Here is an 18000-nt window from a genome sequence, read left to right as displayed (position 1 = left end):
AAGGCCATTCCAATGGGTGCAAAGCCATCCTGTTTGCACCTGTCCGTACCTTTATAGCTCGATCCGTGCCAAGCGCCTTGCCTTTTCCTCCTAACTGGCTGGCAACTGTCGTTCTGTGGCAGTCAGAACAAAGTCCCACGCATCACGACGCATTCTCCATTCCTGGGCAGTGATGCAGCTCGGCTTGGCTGTGGGGCGCAGCTCGTTGGTTATGCTGTCATGAGCGTCTGGGCCAACGAGAATGTGCTTGGACCACCAGGGCTGATGTGGCACTTTCCTTTATCCTTAATTTCTTATTTATGATAGTTGCTAGCCAGGGGCAACTGAGCAAGTACCTGATTTAAAATTGACTTACCAATGAAAAGTCCCTCCCACCAGCATTTCGCAACCAAATGGTCCTCATTCCCTAGTAAACATGCTTTGCATCAGGGCAGCTGTTGCAAACTCCACTTTATGCATGTATTCATGAGGCTCTGATTTAAGTGAGGTAAATGCACAAAATGATACCTACTCAAAGCATTTAATTTTTTATCAGCTTTGCACCTGGATGTTGTTTGCTCTTACACTCTAATATAACAGAAATCATCACAAGGCATGGAAAGATTGACTCAGGGAAGGAGAGGAATGCTGCTTGTGTGCTTCTCAATGAAAGGAACACCCACAAGGCTGAATAAAGCCCCCCCCCCACACACACACACAATTAGCCACGAAGGGTTGGAAATCATCTACCCCGAATTGTTTCTCCCAGGATGCACCGCAGTGTGAAAACTGAAACCGGGAGTTGCAGCTGTGCGTATCTTGAACTGTAGGCCCAGTTAGATGCAACCATCGTGGATTGGGGCCAGTGTATTTGTGGCGAGAGGTTATTTTTCCTGGGTAAATTATGCTAAATGGAACAAGCAGAGGTGCAGGATGTTAAGATCCAACCCTTTGGAACCGGCATGGAGCAGGTGTTCAGGGGAAGAGTGAGAATCTTCAGAGAAACAGAAACAGAGTGAGTCAGAAGGGGCCTCCTGGGCCATCTAGTCTGACCCCCTGCTCCAGCTGGCTACGCTCACAACATGCCAGAGAGAGAAGGAATCCCAGTCATTCCACAGCCCCTCCTCCGAATGGGGCCAAAAGACATGGAGGACTGAAATCAACTGTCTAAGTGTGGAGAATCTTTACCTTTGCACTCTTCGTGTATTCAGTGGGATGCCCATAATACTCTGGGTTTGGAGGGTTACGCGAAGGCTTTACTTGTTCAATTGGCTTCGTTGATTTTTTAAAAGTTCTGCCAGTTAGCCATCGTTTTTTACAATTGTTTTACATACAGGTACTTAGAAAATCCAGGGGTGGCAGTGACCATCTTAAAAGAAGAGGCATTCTCACTGAAGTGGGTGGGAATGCCTCATCTCAGTCAATACCTGCTCGGACAAAGAACTGCAAAAGGGGGCAGGACATCTCCTGCTCCTCCTCCTCCACAGCCCTGCTGCCCGCATGAATCTCCCCAAAAGGAGAGGCATCACATTTTGGAATGGAGAAAAGCTGCACAGAATCTGGCAAATTCCTGGTGGCTGAAGGACAGGCGGCACGCCTGCGAGGGTGGACGAGGGCCTCAGGAGCACCGGGCCTGGCTCCTGGGCTCGTTTCCTGAGCTCCACATGCCTTCTTCAGAAGCAAGCATCAGTGGGGTTTATTACCTGGACGCTGGCTGTAGCATCGTGGCCTCCTCGGAGGGCAACGCAACTCACGGGCTGAAGCCTGCGTTGTGTAGCAGAGCCAAAAGGAGCTGCCATGAAGTAGCTTCTCTGGGCAAGGTTTTGACAAGCCTTCAGTAATGCCAGTTGTGGGTGAGGCTATAAGCAGGGCCAGAAATACCAATGTACAAGATGGTGCCACTTTGTTTCCTGCAGCAGTGTGGGGTTGGACTAGATGGCCTTCACGGCCCCGTCCAACTTTACTATTCTATGATTCTATGATTACCGTCTGTACTTCCGTCTCTTAAAGGGGAAAATGCTTAATCGCTCCTTAATGGTTTTATCTGGACATGCAGCTTCTGCAATTTTTTTTTTTTTGTATTATCTTCCTTTTCTTACATGCTCCATTCCAAGACAAACACAATAAGTAGACCACCAGAAGTGATACCATTGAGCTTGAAACTTTTATTTCTCATCAGATGATGTATTTTATAGCATAGAGCGGTTCGGGATGTTCCATAAACAAAAGTGAATCGCCACGAAGAATTCTCCTCTCCTTTTCCTTAACAGTCTATTCAAGGCAGGAAATGATGGGAGAATGTTCTCCGCATGTGCCTTCCACTTATAACAAACTTCTAAGTCTCCTCAGTTCCAGAATGTTTTTTTTTTCCTTTTAAACCTTTTTTTTAAACAAAAGCACTTAAAAAACAACAACAAATATGATAAATGTTTAAATTAAATGTTGGTTTTCAAACAAAATAAATACGTTTTTGCAATTAAAAAAATCACTGTTAGCACAAGTCTGTGTTCTAAAGGAAATCACGGCTTCATTGTCATTTTTGACACAAGATTTCGATAGTTTAAGAGTGCAATCCCATGCATGTTTGGACAGGAAAATGTGCCCACAACTCCCAATATGCACCAGCCAGTGAAATTGTAGGATTTCTCCCCCTTGCCTAAGCATGCATGGGATTGCACTTTAAACATTACCATTTGGATACATCCTGGTGACTGAAGTATTATGATTAGCTAGATTAAGAAAAGGTTAGCATTAAATAATACACATATTGATAAAATTGAGCACACCTGCAGGGAAAGTAAGAAAGGAGGTTGCAATCCAAGTCCTGCCTATTTGGGGTATCCCCTTTGTGATAGAAAGGGTGCCCTTGAGGTTTTTCACATAAGCACTTAAGCCATGTTTGAAGAACCCCAGTGTCCTGTCCATGGCGTAGCCTTCAAGCCTTGAATTGGCTTTCCTGGACTTGAAGCAAGACGTGTAGTGGACACCTTTGCTCTGCCCTTTAGTCCTAGTGGGGCTCACCTGGGACTACAATCCTCTAGCCAAATTACCTGGGAGTAAGTTAACAGGATGACTTCTGAGCAGATATGTTAGGACCGATGGCACTTGAGCCTCATGACGGCCTCTTATCTTTATTCCATACGAATGTTACTGCAGCCCTCCCGAACATGGCGCCTTCCAGATTTCAGCTTCTGCCAGTCTCAGACAGCCAGGCATGTTGGCAGATTGTAATCCAAAACATCTAGGGCAGCCTTCCCCCAACCTGGCGGCCTTTCGAGGCATGTGGACTGCAGCTCCCAGGATTCCCATCCAGCATGGCTACTGACTGGGAATTTTGGGTGTTGCAGTCCAAATGTGTCTGGAAGGCACAAGGTTGGGGAAGGCTGATCTAGGAGGCGTCTGCAGGAAGACTGCGTTACTGCATGGCTGTCTGATTCTGGAAAGACCAAGGGCCATGGCCGGCCTTCCTGCGCCTTGAGGGGACGATTGTGGAAGGACACTGGCTCCTCCGTTTTGCCCTAGTCAACGACCATGCTCCACCGAGGCACACGGAAAGTTTCACTGCTAGATGTGGACAGCTGTATTATACATCCTGCCCACCACTGAGAGGTTATTCCAGCCTCTACATGGGCCAGCGGCCATCAATGGAATGGCAGCCAAACTTCAGAGGTTGCCTAACCTTGCTCTATGCGATTCCATGTGGTTAAAGCATGATATAAAAAAGTGGATTTCTCCTCTCCCTTTGCAGAGAATACTAAAATCTGGACACGCATTAGACCAGATGAACCGATCCAGTGCCTTTTATCAACATGAATGGCCCAGGGTTGTGAGAAAGCTTGCATAAAATCTTTTACCTCTTTTCCCTACTCAAACAAATGCATTTGTCAAACAAAAGAATGGCTAGAGGCATTCTAAGGTTTAGTTGTGTACTTTACCTGTTCCTGGAAGTGTATGCGACAAACACAGAGCACGTTGATTCTTTAGAAATATCACAATAATCATAAGAACCGAATGAGGGATGGACGTCATTCCAGATTAGCATTCAGAATAAAAAGACAAGTACTTTCAGAATGCCCCATGTGGGATTTCCAAGAGAGGGCTGTTAAGGAAGCCTAAGACCTTCCTTGAAAGAAAGACAGACAGACAGAAGGCTGGCCAACACTGAAAACGTTTACTGAAATTCCCCGCAACATTGCAATCGGGTTCACCACCCATTCTTTCCTGCAATGGAAACATGAAGGCCAACCACTTTTCTCCTTCCTCGTGGTGCTTCAACAGGATCTTTAATCAAAGCCAGTTCCCCATATTTGCTAATACTTCCGTGTGAGCAAGAAACAGGGCTGAGGACAGGGCTACGGAAACAGGGCTAGTTTGAGTCTCCGTGGCTGCAGCCAGCGAGGGCAAGCACAGTTTAGTCGTCCCCCATATTCTCGAAGGCACCTTCCACTGACTGCCGCATGTCAGTGGTTGCCATTCATTCCAGCTCCTACCATTCCTGGCCAACGAGGGGAGGCATCTTGGTCTGCAGTAGCAGGGACTCCATGGCAAAGCACACCGTGCCTTTGTACACACAGCTATTGTTCCCCACAACCAACCCCAGTCACCACAATGCTCGGGCCCTCCCTCCACAGCTGCCATCCCTCATCGCAACGATGGGGACTCAGGCCCTAATAAAGTACTCAAAACCTGCAGAGAAGAAGACCAGGAAGAGAGAATGTTCTTGAATTAAAAATGCAGCCAGAAGGGACTTCCGGGGAGTGTGGTTCATTTCCTGGGTCCCCAAAAGATCAATAGGAACACATGCAAACCAATCTGTCCCTTTATCCAAATTCATCTTAATAATCAAAACTTAACCTCTAAGGATAACAAGCTCCTCACTGACTCACACAAATATTCTAATATGTCCACGAACGAGGTTGCATTTACCTGGCCGGGCGCATCCAGCCTGGGTTACGCACTAGCTACTTTCTCAATATGTGCCTGCAGAGTCTTGGGACCCCTTGAGAAATCAGTTACTTGATTTCTCTGCATCTGTCTGCACCCGCCAGCATCCGAGAGACCAGATGCTCGAAAGAATGCTTTCAATTGGCTTTTTACGTGGCAATCGGGGGCACTGTTTTTAGTCCGTCTGCACGAAGTTCCTAACCCCTCTATCTGTCTAGCTATGGAGCTTTGGAAAGGCATTTCCAACTTCATTACAGCTTCAGGGACATTAAGAATGCATCAGGACAGCTGCTGCAGTTCTTTGACACTATTCCTGCTCTGTCACAGATCTAGGGCCAAACTAGACATTCCATGAAAAAGACCGTAACACTCTCTTGCAGGAGGTAAAACACCTGGAAGGGTGTTGGAAGAGAAAAACAGCTTGTGAAGAAAGCATAAAATTCCTTTAAGTGGTAATTCCATCCATGTTTGGACAGAAAGTGTTCTACAGGAGCAGTTGTGACCTGTAGGACATTTTCCTAAACTGGATTGCACCATTAAACTATCCAAAGCCTGCATATTCTCCTTAAGGCTTAAGGAAACAACTTTTCATTGCACTGATGCAAAATGTCACCTGGGCCCTGCCTTCCAGGTTGCAAAATCTATTCACCTGTTACCTCTGACCAGTATCACTATGTTGTGAGAAAAGGCATTAGCTAGGAACCTAGTAAAAAAGACTCTTTGGGGACGAACGGGCGCTCCTGAGCAATCTGAGAAGGGGCACAGGGAGTGAATGATCCAAAACTGGACCGGTATTCCCTCAAAATTGGGTGACCCTTTCCCTCTTCTGATAGCCTCATTTGTCCTGCCCCACAAATTCAAGAGAGCCCTGACATGCTCATGGGGAGAACTGGATCCAACATGGATCCCATGGAAGGCACCAAGTCCCACCACTGGAGCTCCAGCTGATGCACATCTGGATTTGGTCCACGCTGAACTTGGATGCATCTCAAGTACGTAAGGACTTGCTTTCCTGCGGCTGGTGACAGACGACCCCATTCTGCTGAAAAATGCCTTCCCCAGCTGATCTGCCTGCAGCTTCTGCCACATCAGATATGACCTGCCCTGGTACATGGAGTAACAACTGGGCACGTGAATTCCTATTTGGGGTAACACACTCAGGCCACGTGAGCGGAGCCAGGCCCCGATTTCTAAAAGAAATGTTATTCTGCGTAGGATCTGTTGAATGCCAAAGGGCTGGAGAGAGGCTGTTTATAATTTCACCAGCATTTAGATTTCCACAGACGAGTGGAACAATCAGAATATCACATTATATAATCAAGTCGATGGTTGAAAGAAATGAAATTAAAGGATGCTGCATATAAATTACAGTCCTGAAAGGGCAGCGGACATTGCTAACACCGGAGGATCACAGCTGTTGTTGTGCAAAGGCGGCCAGGAGGAATCCCAGCTCTGCCGAACAAAATAATGGGACCAAATCCATTAAGCTTCTGTATCTGGGTCCACGGCTGCTACTCAAAAGCAATCTCTATTAAAGGCCATCTCTGGCCAAAGTTTTCATGGCTGGCGGCAGCAAAGCACTTTAACAGAATTACTGTCATGTGGGCTGGCTCTGCCTCTTTGTGCTCTAAGAAAATTGCAAATGATTAAGTGAAAATTTAGGGCTTTCAAAAGGCAATAACACACAGGTCTGTCGTAGGGTGGTCCCCCTCTTCTGCCCCCTCCCTCTTTTCATACTATTCACTGGTCAAATTGAAAGCACTGAATGAAATGCAGGAGATAATTTGATACCTGACAAAAGCAGTTGGTGGATGCATTCATTTGTTCATCTCTGCTTTTCACCTTTACTGCTAAGCAAGGGAATTGTTTTACTCCTTTGTTTCCAGAAGGGACTTGGCAATAACAGAAGGGAGGTTTCTCCCACAATAAAGATACTTGCTTGCCCTCCCATTTCTGCAGGAGAAGCTATTTTCCTGTTTGTCTTGTCCCAAACGAGTGCACGACTCTTTGGTAACAGGGAAAGATGGGGGACCCATTCCGCACTTTAGGAAGAGCGCTCCTCTTTGAGAGTCACAGAAGTTCATCCAGGCTGGGAATCATGCAAGAAAACGGACTGGCTGTTAGTTTGGGACCGGGGACAAAAGGAAGGTTGGGAAGCAACTCTGAGAGCTTTCGGAAGAGATGTTTGTCATGCAATCATCTCACCTCTTTCGGAGGATTTAATGGGGGCTCTGGGGATGGAGGCCTGCCACCCTTCGTGGGATTTAATGGGGAGTCCTGCTGTGGAAACCTCCACTTGGGAACTTGCCATATTTACCCACCAATTCTTCCATCTTGTTTCTAAGTCCATTGAGGAGGAAAAGATGGCGTGGCTGCACAGTATCTTTTGATACTGGAAAGACCAACTGGGTGACTTTGGGTCAGTCACAGACTCTCAGCCCAACCTACCTCACAGGGTTGTTGTTGTGGGGATAAGATGGAGGAGGAGAGATGATGTAAGCTGCCTTGAGCCCTTTGTAGGAAAAAGGCAGGATATAAATCGAAAAATAAATAAAATAAATAAAATGATGAATGCAATGCACTCATTGCCAGAAAATGCAGTGACCTTAGAAGACTTAAAAGGGGGACTGGACCAATTCATGGAGGAGACTACAAGGGACTTCTGTGTTTCGGGACAGCATTCCGTAGTGCTTCCCTTCAGGTCACTTCTCACATACTCAGTCCTTTGGTCTGAATCCTGGACGTGAGCCTTCTGGAAGTGACACGGTGCTTTTGGTAAAGAGTCAGGGATGGGTCCCACAGCAAACCTGTCCCCTTGATTCCTTGTCACGGGCTATGCTGAGGCAAGTCTCAGGGCAAAACGTTCAGAGGACCAAAAGTTGGAGACTTCCTCACAGCACCACCCTCCTTTGGTGTAGACAAATCCCAGGGCAGGTAAAATCGGATTTACTAAAACCTGCACTTGGAGAGATCCTAGTTACTATTTCTGAGCCAAGTTGTTCCAAAAGGGTTTTCTCCCCGTAGCATGGAGTTCTCACCATGGTGTCCAACGATCCCTGAGCCAGATGGTTCTGAAGCCAGGGATGGCAGCCCAGCGAACTTGTCCAACCAGTCCAGACTAGGCAAGGGTCCCCTGGAGGCGCCAGTGCTTGAATCAGCACAGTATCAGCTGTGAAGGAGGGTGTTCAGCCCAAACCCCAACACTGAATGTTGCTATGCAGGGAGTGTTGTTTATGGTATTTATTTAAAATGTTTATATCCCAGCTTTCCTTCATTATGGAGCCCCTGGGTGACATAACCAGGATTATCAGTGGACTACTGCCAATAATGTCGGGGTGGCTAAAAGTAACTGAGGACAAGAACCATCATGCCCTGCCAGCACTCGCGTGGACAGCACACCGGCCGATGGGCTTTGCTACGACCAACCTGGATGGCTCGAAACGGGGACTGGTCACCTTCATGAAGGTCAAGGCCATGAACGGCTAGCCGTCTGGCGGGCGCCATGTTGCCTCCAAGTGTCAGAGGCAGCGTGCCAGTGTACACCAGTCGCTGGGGAACACGGGGGCAAGGACGCTCTGGTACCTGCCTTCTGCTGGTGGGCGTCCCATAGGCCACTGGCTGGCCACTGTGGAAACCGAACGCTGGGCGAGATGGACCCCTGGCTGGATCCAGCGCGGCTGTTCTTGGGGGGTTCTTATGCTGCTTGGCAACTATCCGGGTCACTCCTGCTTGCAATGCCAGCTACCAGGAAAGATCCCCAGTGCAGGCGGAGGGGCTTCGTAGGAACCTTCCCGGGGCATTTTCCCCTCCTGCCATTGACACTGCACTGCCTTCTGACTTGATGCTTTGTTTCATACGGAATAATGACCTTTCTGAGTAGCTGAAGGGTTCAGCGAACTACAAGCATAGAAATGTTCTAATAATAATAATAAAAAATAATAATAAAGTTGCCTCCCACAACCTGGTACCTTCCAGATACGATCCGCTACAACCTGTTAGCTCAGCACATCTGGCTGGGGGTGAGGACAATGGCTGTCTAAGTGTGAGGCTGGGGAAGGCTGTTCTCAAGTGAGGGAAAGACCGGGGTACGTTTCACTTTAAATTAGAAGGTTTTGCAACACCACACTATGAAATGCTGGAAAATAAAAATAAGATTAAATATATCTTGCTGGCCAGGAGTCTGCCTTCTTTAAATGTGTATTTCCTTCCTTCCTTCCTTCCTTCCTTCCTTCCTTCCTTCCTTCCTTCCGTCCTTCCGTCCTTCCGTCCTTCCGTCCTTCCTTCCTTCCTTCCTTCATCACATCTTATCCCTGTTCCAAACTTCAAATATCATATACTCACATTTCACCTTCTATTTACTGGCATCTAAAGAAAAACTTCAAGTCTTAATTCCCCATCTCAGCCCACACCCTTTATTATTTGCAGGCTCAACCGTAGTGGCCCTAACTTAACTGCACCTTTACAGCTATTAATTTAATTGTAGACTATTTATACAAAGCAATGAAAGGGTTAACTTCCGAATGGCTGAGCTGCTCTCTGTTCAGTGGGCACGGGCCACTTCCACATCCACAGGTGAGCCTTGGACTTAACTATCCCTCGCAGTTGTTGGCACACAATTGCCAGCTCCACTGAAGCTACGCTCCATGCGCAGTTAAGGCATACGCACACATAGCTGTTGTGAGAAACACAAATGCAACAAATACGTAACAGGTGCACACATGCACCTGTGTACGCTTCTTTAAGCACACCTGTATATGCCTCTGGAAAAAACAGACAGCGCTGGGAGTCCCAAGAGAGATGTCGGTGGGTGTTTAAGGAAGCGTACACTCGTACAGAGTTCGTACATTACAGGTTTGCTGCAGGAGACTGATGTAACGCTGGCGTTTCCTAAGAAAATAAAGATGTGTGGAGCTGCGTTTTTACTTGGAAGTGCCACCGAACTCTGTATAGGATTGGGCTGTATAAATTATAACCCCTTGGCAAGATATTTTGTGACTGTAATACTTGTAAAGTTTCTTTTCTTTTCATTTTTGCTTCCTTGTGTCAGGATCCTCCAGCAACTGGAAGCTCACATCATAACATATGTTTGCTTTTAAAAGCTTGACAGTAATTTCTCCATTCAAGAGTATATAAGATATAGGTATGCATATGTATATAAAATAATAAACCAACAAAGAAAACCAATTCCCAGTGCAATTTCTTTTAAAGAAAAGAGAGAGAAATTCATCCCCCGAATGTCTAATCTGGAATGGGGCTTCAGGGTACAAAGCAGTGGAAGGGGAGGAGACGACAGGAGACAAAACCTCGAAGACAAGAGGAGTGGAAGAAATGAGGGGAGGGGGTCTCTCTGCTTGACAAGAGCTGTCAATTACCAGCGTCTGGTGTGGAACGTGTCTGCTTTTGTCCCCCTCAAGGACATCTGCTGAGCGCTGCCTTCTGCCAGTTGGCTGGTGCAAGCCCTGAGGATGCCGTGAAAGCCGTCCGTGCTCGCCCTCTGACGCGCTATTCAAGCTGGCCGTGTTCTTTCTGAACCCAGACAATGACCTGGCGGGATGCTGAGCCGCATGAGCAATGGATTTAATCAAAGGGGGACCTAAAGCAAAACAAAGCGGGGGAGAAGGGCGGCGGGGGCGCCTGAGGACACAGCTGAAAAGAAACATGCTTTGCCCCCACGAACGAACGTTTTCTTAAGCATGCTGGGGTTTCTCTTCTTAGGTATCTGACCACAAAAGGTCTCTCGGTCCCTTCTCTGGTCGCCGCAGCTCAGTTCCTTCCCGAATCCTTTCTGCTCTGTGTTTTGTGTTTGTAAAGTGCGTGTCTTCTTCCCAGCCTCCTGCCTCCTGCCCTCCTCTCAGGCGGTCAGTTTCTGGATTGTCTTGTTGTAGTACTGCGTAATGGTGGGCGTCAGCGGGTTCCAATTGTTGGCGTGCAGCTCAATGACTTCGAGGAGGAGGGACCGGGTCAGCATGGACTCCGAGGGGCACAGCATCTTGTCGCGCGTGATGGCCAGCAGCTCCGTCATCAGCTCAGGCAGCTGTTCCTCCAGCAGTCGGCCGGTGCTTTGCAGCTGTCCGGAAAGTGACAGAGGGGTCAAAAGCTGGGTGGAAAGAGCGGCAAGCCCTCCCGGTGCCGGTCCCATCTTCCTCCCGCTGCCCACAGCCGGAGGAATGATGCAAAGGATGAACTGCTGGAGTCTCTGGACGATTCTGCATTTTCTGTTATGGTCTGCATGCATCACCCACCCTTCCAGTGCATTATCGAGTGCAGTTTACAGTGAAAGGTCTAAAGCGCCTTGAAATAACGAGCACGTTAAATAAGAAGCAGCGACTCTATAAAGTGTCATCTGCATAAACAGATCCATGAAAGCAAAGGAATATGTTAAAGGTCCAGGGCAGAGGGTCTTTGCCTCATCCTGGAAAGCCACTGGAGATGGCCTGAAGGGGAATATCTGTCCCTCCCAAAGAGCGGGGCTCTGGAAAGGCAGTGGCTCAGATGTGGGAGCAAAGCCCAGGAAATGTGTGATGACTTCAAGGCCAGCCGATGCCCCGGGGTGCAGCAGGACTTGCAGGCTGCGCCCAGCAAACCCAACAGAGTGCCTCTTGCAGTTGTTTAGAACGACTGTGGACAATGTTTTGCCGGAAGGGGGACCAAGCACAAATGTTCGTATGGTACCTCTGCACCCCAAGAGGCAGACTTCCATATGGGTCCAGGCCGTAAACCTGTCTCCCACAAACTGGTGCCTCCCAGATGTGTTGGACTACAAGTTCTAGCCTCCCAGCTTGAGGGATGATGGGAGTTGTAACCCAACACACCCAAAGGGCACCTGCTTGAGGAAGGCATCTATAGAGTGCTTGTACAAGTGTTTGTGGCAGGAAGTGTTTCTCTGAGAATCAGGTCTGGGAATGGAGGCCTTTGTGAGGTCTCTGAGATGGGGCCAGGACAATGGATTGCCCAGATCCTCTTCCTGTTGCCATTCCCAAGTTATGAGAGCCAAGGACCTGCCCCTGGTAAGCCTGCAGTGGGAACCCATTAGGAATAAACACAGCTTTGTGGATTCTGAATGTGGGCTTCCAGCTTCGTGGCACAGATGAAAGCTCTCTAGAGCCTCCCTTTCAGGATCCCGTGGCTTTAAAAATAACAGCAGAACCCCGGGCTGGCCAAGAGACTGCAGGGGGGCCAGCGGGGGCAGAATCGCTCGGGATTCTTACCTCCATCGAGCAGCAAAGGACAGCGTCTTCCCTTAGGTCCTGAGATTGCAGCAACTGCAGACACACAAGACAAAAATGGAGAGAGAACTCCTTAGGAATCGGCTTAGGAAATCCTTTCTCGTTCCGAGGCAGCTAGAAATCTTTTTCATCAGACTCTGCTCCAGGCCTGGGCACCCACCAGGAAAAAGCAACTGGAGGTGAACGAGGGGAGATTGGTTTATTTCACAGACAGAAAGCGCACCGGCAGCGATAGCAGTGATTTCCATGGCGGCTGGCAAAACTGCGGCAAAAGATACTGGGGAGGCGTGAGGCTGGATGCTCAGAAAGTCATGCACCAGGCCCCTGCCGGGGTGCCCCTGCGCAACCGTAATGAAACCCGGCTGGGTATGTGCACCATGCGACAGTTTATATTGTTTCCTCTTGCAAGAAACCCAAGAAGGTTTACCTAGTCTTCCGCCAGTCCATTTTTATCTGCACAACATCAGCCCTGGCTTGGGTTAGAGCAAGTGACTGCTCCAAAGCCACCCAGTGGGCTTCAGGGCCAAAAGGGGACTAGGACCCGCATCTCCTGGCTCCCCAGCCTGGCAATCTCACCACCATGCTGAGCTGTGACAGGACAAATGATGAGAAAGATCACCTGCCAAGGTAACCTTCATTGACAGCCTGGCTTGTGGACCAGTCATGTCTGAAAGCGGATGCCCTCTTTTCCAGTGTCTAAATAAGAGCTCTTCTGGCACGGAGGCAGAGGGCAGCCACCTACCAGCTCAGAAGCAACTTGTAAAAAGATCGCCACTGCCACGGGAAGCCTCCCTGGCCTTCGGCAGTTCAGGCTATCAACTCGGGCTTGGCATCTCGGCAGCATGGGAAAAACTCCCACAGACCTAGAATGCTCCTGCAGCGTTCGCAGGGCTTCTTTTGAGCAAAAGAGCTCCCTCACAGCTAGTCCTCTACCAGTTGCATTTTTCGCTTCACCCGAGATCTGAAATCATTGCTTTAAAAAAGCGCAGTGGAAGAGCGATGCCGTCGCAGGGGGTAGATGGCCTGTGCTCAGCATCCTCCCGCTGCAATTTATGGCCAGTGCATCTCGCTCTGGGCTGGCAAGGTCTTCCTGGAAGCGGATTTCCACACGTCTTCAGTCCTCCGCTTTCCGAACAGCAGGGTTATTCCCTTCATTTCTCCCTTGCCCGTTTCAGCCAAGGAGATTGGAAGGCAGAGATCACCGGTGCTCGTGAAGGAGTGCAGGGCACTCTCCACCTATGGCACACCCCCTCCATACACCCCCCCCCCCCCCGTGGGGCAAGGGAAAGAAGCTGGCCTTCTGGCTATGGGATGGCGCTGCGCTTCCAGAGGTCTGCTTGCGTGCAGTCTGAAGTGGAACAACAGAGGCTGTGGGCAGCTTACAAGGTTCTAGTCCCCAAGGCCACCCAGTGGCTGAGTAGGGACTGGAACCCGGGTCTCTTGAACTCCATCATGCTACAGTAGCTCTATATAAATGCTAAGCAGCTTCAGAGGAAAGAGGAGCCAACTTCCCCTTTACCCACTTGCCTAGGGCTGACTGTTATTCATCATAGGCGGCCAGGAAATAGGGCATATACATCGAACCACACGCTGCTGGTCTCAATTCTTGGGAGGCTGTTTGCTCCTTTGCTGGCCCAGTGGGAGACCCCTTCAGTCCAGCAGAGTGTCTCCCAGTGACCGATGCAGCAACGCCTTTGGGAAGCCTGCAGACAAGCTGGGACACCCACCCCGTCTCGCCTGCCCGTCCTGCCCCTGAATGGGGAAGGCAGGAAGCTGCAGTGGGGGTCTCTCAGTGGAATGTTCTTTATCAGTCTCGCAGCAGACTTTGCTCTTGGAAGCAGAACATCATTGTCCAGAGAGCTGGCATGCTGCGTGTATGTGGGAGAACCACCCAGCCGGCAGACTAGACTTCCTGGCTGTCTGAAGCCATCCTAATCAAGCGAGACAAGGATGTGACTTCACCTCCAGAGCCCAGGGAAATATAAAACACGAGGAGAGGACACGCACACACAAATGCAGAAGGCATACCCAAAAGAGGGAGCAGCAGACCCTCTGAAAAGACCCCCACCCATCAGCCTGAGGGTTCTCCCTTATGCGCAGCCCCCTCTGCATGGGGGCTACGGCAAACAGGGCATCTGTGCGCATGGGTGGATGCCAGTGGGGCAACCCTGTTTACATCCACATGAAAGGTTTTTTGGGAGATCACAACCGGGCAAGGACGAGGAAAGGGAAGTGATGAAAACAACGCCGTGCAAAGAACAAAGACTGACCTAAGGAGATGACATCTAGCCTCGTGCTGGATTCTTAATTGCTTCCCCCATGTTTTAACTGGACTTGGAAAAGAGACGGGGAAGTCAATTCCCTGGCTGGCTAAGATGGCTCTCCCTTCCAGAGCTGGAGGAATTTAGTGTGTGTAAATGGTGGCACTGGCATTTGTGTATTTATTTTATTTGCACTCCACCTTCCTACCAAAAATGGCACTCAAGTTGGCTTGCAGAAACAATGGCAATTGACTAAAACAATAAACAATATTTTAAATACAGTAAAACCATAACATGCAGAAGATATAATTAAAAATAGTATCCAAACCAAGAGACTCATTTACAGGCCAAAGGCCTCCTTGAATAAAACAGTGTTGCTTGCTGGCAGGAGGACAACCCCCGAGTGGGAGCAACCCAAGTCTCCCGTGGAGAAGCCACATCTTCCGGGTGGTCACCAAATGTGCCTCTGCTGTTGGTGGTCCCCAAAGGAGGAGTTCTCCAGAAGACCCGAGGATCTTCTTCTATAAGAAAAGAGGGTTTTGGAGGGAGCTAGTCAAGCTGGTGCCACGAAGAACCTGCATGCTTTCGATGACTAGAGATGTGTCTGGCGGCGGGAATGCATCGGATTTTCTTGGTTAGGCTCCATGGAATCTGGCCCATTTTCTCTCTGCCCTGAGTCCATCTCACAGTGAGCCTCTGCATGGATGTCCAGGAGGAAGCGTGTCCAAACACGTCTGCAGGGCTGGCTCGTGCACACACCCTCCGCACGCCCACTGTGCAAGTGGCATTCTACGTCCACACATGTGACTTGCAGGCTTCGCACACTTTGTGTCAAGAATCACATGCCTTGCGCCCTTTGTGCAAAGAAGCTGAGAGCATCCTTGAGCATTTGTAGTCTAGACCTCAGCTTGGCTCGCTTTCTGGCCAGGCCCAAGTGTGGGAAGGAAGCCCAGAGAGGGCAAGAGAACCCAATCCTGGCCTGACGTCCACATCCTTGCCTGTGACCAGCCCTGGCCACAATGTTCTCGACCAGCTGAAGTTTCTGAATGGTTATGGGTTTAAGGAGCAGCATCCCCACAGAAAGCAGATGGAAATCAGGCTGGGTGACCTGTGTAGGCCAGGCTGCTAGTCAGTGCGAAGAGCAGGCTACACAAACTGAGAAAATGTCCCAGATTTTTCCCTGTGCTCACAAAACAAGCCCAGTGTGGACACCAGCAGGAGAGCGTGTTCTCCAAACACATTTTCACATTGTTCAGCATTTGAAAAAATGTGGAAATTTAATTGAAATTTACATTTTTCAAATTTAATTGAAAAAACAGTTCACAATTGTGCAATTTTGAAATTGCATGATTTCATGCTTTTGTCCGTGGGGGAAATTGCACAACTTCTGGAAAAGCACTATGGTTTGACAAAATGTTCCCCTTTGGTGACATTTGATTGGTGCTGTTTTGCTGTGTGTGCAAACTGAAGGGAGATCTCAAGTGATCATGGTAAGCAAGAGGATAAGAACATGGAGCCAATGTTTGAAGAACCGAGGTGCACTCTTGTTCACGGATTCCTAGAAGGATCAGGGATCTGAGGTGGCGTAGCCTTCAACCTTGCCAGTTTGCAGGGCTTTGCGGAAGGCCAAAAAGTAGCTCCATTTCTCACCCTACCTGATTTGTTCAGTGGGTCTTCACAATATTCCAACTGTATTGCTTCTGTATCATTGCCAATCCCCAGAAAGGCAGAATATATTGCAATACTTGAAAGGAATGCATATTACTTATTATCTAAATATACTGATTAAATCTAAATATTTGCTGCACATAAACAAGCACATTTATTTGGGCTGTCGTGTTCTTTGGAATGAAGTCCTGCAAGGCAGTTTCCTCTTGTCTGAAGCACAGCAGCGTTGCTAGAGCGTTCTGTGCTGGGATGCAGCCCACTCCTGCGGCTTTCCAAGAGTGGAAGCAAACATGAACGGAAAAAAGTTAAACACAACACAGATGAGAGACTGGAATGACTCAGGGAAATACTTCCTGCTGCTCTGTCACAGTAAAAGATCTGCTTTTAATAACACTGAACCCCGAAGTAGAGGGATTGTGCAAACACAGAGCGGAGGGTTTTTTTGAATGCCTCATGCAAATGCCGTGAAGAGGCCCTCACAGGTAGTGGGTGGAGCAGGCAGCTGTGCTGTCCAAATGCCTGCCACAAAAAGGGGCATGAATGTTTGTATTGTATTGTATTGTGTTGTGTTGTAAGCCGCCCCGAGGCTTCGGCAAGGGGTGGCATAGAAATGTTCTGATAATAATAATGATGATGATGAATGGGGCAGCTCCACCTTGCATGTGCAAGATGCACTTCCCAGGCATACAGAACAATTGCCGCTCCCTAAGGAGCCCCCCCACGCAGGCTCAGCCGCTTTGTGGGTTGCATCCTGGATCTGCCTTCTGCAGGAGGAAGGGAACGTGCGTCGGTGTTGCCAGCCTCCTCCTCCTCCTCAATTTTAATTTATTTTTGTTCTGCATCACCCACCAGCTGCAGCTTCCATGAGAGGTCCCTCTGACCGGTCTTTGGGGATCTCCCTTGCTTATTTCATTTCCTATTTTACCAAATGCATTTATATTGCCCAGCTAAGGAATGGAAGGCGTTGGAGGGCTGCACCTTAAGCAAAGCATTTTTAAACGTTCTGCTTTCCCCACAGCATGGCAGGGTCCATCCTGCAGGGTCTAGAGGGGCTGGCAAGTGATTCCCTACTTCCACCCGTGCCTTCGACCCAGCTTAAATCTGGATCCAGCCCACTGTGGAGGGAAGGACACTGCTGCTGGTGGTAATTGTTTCCAACACAACTTTCTCTCTGTACTTTAGTACTTTAACCCACATAAGAACAAGCATTTTAAAAGGTTGGGCAAAGTCCGTTGTGTTTCTAATTGCTTTGTTTTTCTTTCTCATTGATTGATTGATTGATTGATTGAGAACCAGTGTTTTATGGTGGCTAGAGCCTTGGACTGGGTCCTAGTTCTCAGCCACAAAGCTCCCTGGGTGACTTTGGGCCAGTCACAGACTCTCAGCTGAGCCTACCTCACAGGGTTGTTGTTGTAAGTATAAAGCAGAACTACGTGGCCTGCTTGGGTTCCTTGCAAGAATAAAAAAGGCAGGTGATAAATGCAATGCAGTGATAACAAAGCTGTATTTTTTTAACCTACGATTTTGTTTTAATCCACATTTAGTGTTAGCCATCTTGAGTGTCACTTCAGGCAGAACACAGATATAAATCGAACAGGCAAAGAAGCATCACTTATATATTTTAGACCAGGCAAGGAATGGCATTTGAGGTCAGGCAGCGCCAGATGGTTTGCACCAAGAACATCCAGTGGATTGCGGGGGCGGCGGGGCGGGGGGGGGGGGGGGGCTCAGGGCTGCCAGCACAAGCACTTGGCTTCTTTTGCTCTTACAGGGATGGGGACCCTCACAAGCCCACCCTGGAGCTGCCCTTCCTCCGCAGTGATGCTGTGCCATGTCAAGGCCGTTCTTTTGGTGATGTGGTGGGTGGGCAGGTGATGGCGGTCGGCCGAGAAGGACCGGGAGGAACCCCGGGGAAGGTCTAA

The 18000-nt window shown here is 48.8% G+C and overlaps 1 protein-coding gene across 4 annotated transcripts in view; it reads right to left on the bottom strand.

The window, feature by feature from the left end:
• Window positions 1-2124: 2124 nt before the first annotated feature.
• CTIF (cap binding complex dependent translation initiation factor) overlaps window positions 2125-18000 on the bottom strand; it is a 198228-nt gene continuing 182352 nt past the window's right edge. For all 4 annotated transcript variants that reach the window (XM_044431076.1, XM_044431072.1, XM_044431073.1 and 1 more), the window contains 2 exons: window positions 12132-12185; window positions 2125-10990 (listed from right to left, as the gene is read on the bottom strand). In XM_044431076.1, the coding sequence (XP_044287011.1) occupies window positions 10775-10990; window positions 12132-12185 (270 nt within the window). In that variant the 3' untranslated portion in view covers window positions 2125-10774. The remainder of the gene's footprint in view (window positions 10991-12131; window positions 12186-18000) is intronic.

The sequence above is a fragment of the Varanus komodoensis genome, unplaced genomic scaffold, assembly GCF_004798865.1.
Source record: "Varanus komodoensis strain SLA01 unplaced genomic scaffold, ASM479886v1 scaffold22, whole genome shotgun sequence".
Taxonomy (NCBI): domain Eukaryota; kingdom Metazoa; phylum Chordata; class Lepidosauria; order Squamata; family Varanidae; genus Varanus; species Varanus komodoensis.
The sequence above is the reverse complement of the archived record's forward strand: the minus strand, read 5'-3'. Positions and strand labels throughout refer to the sequence as shown.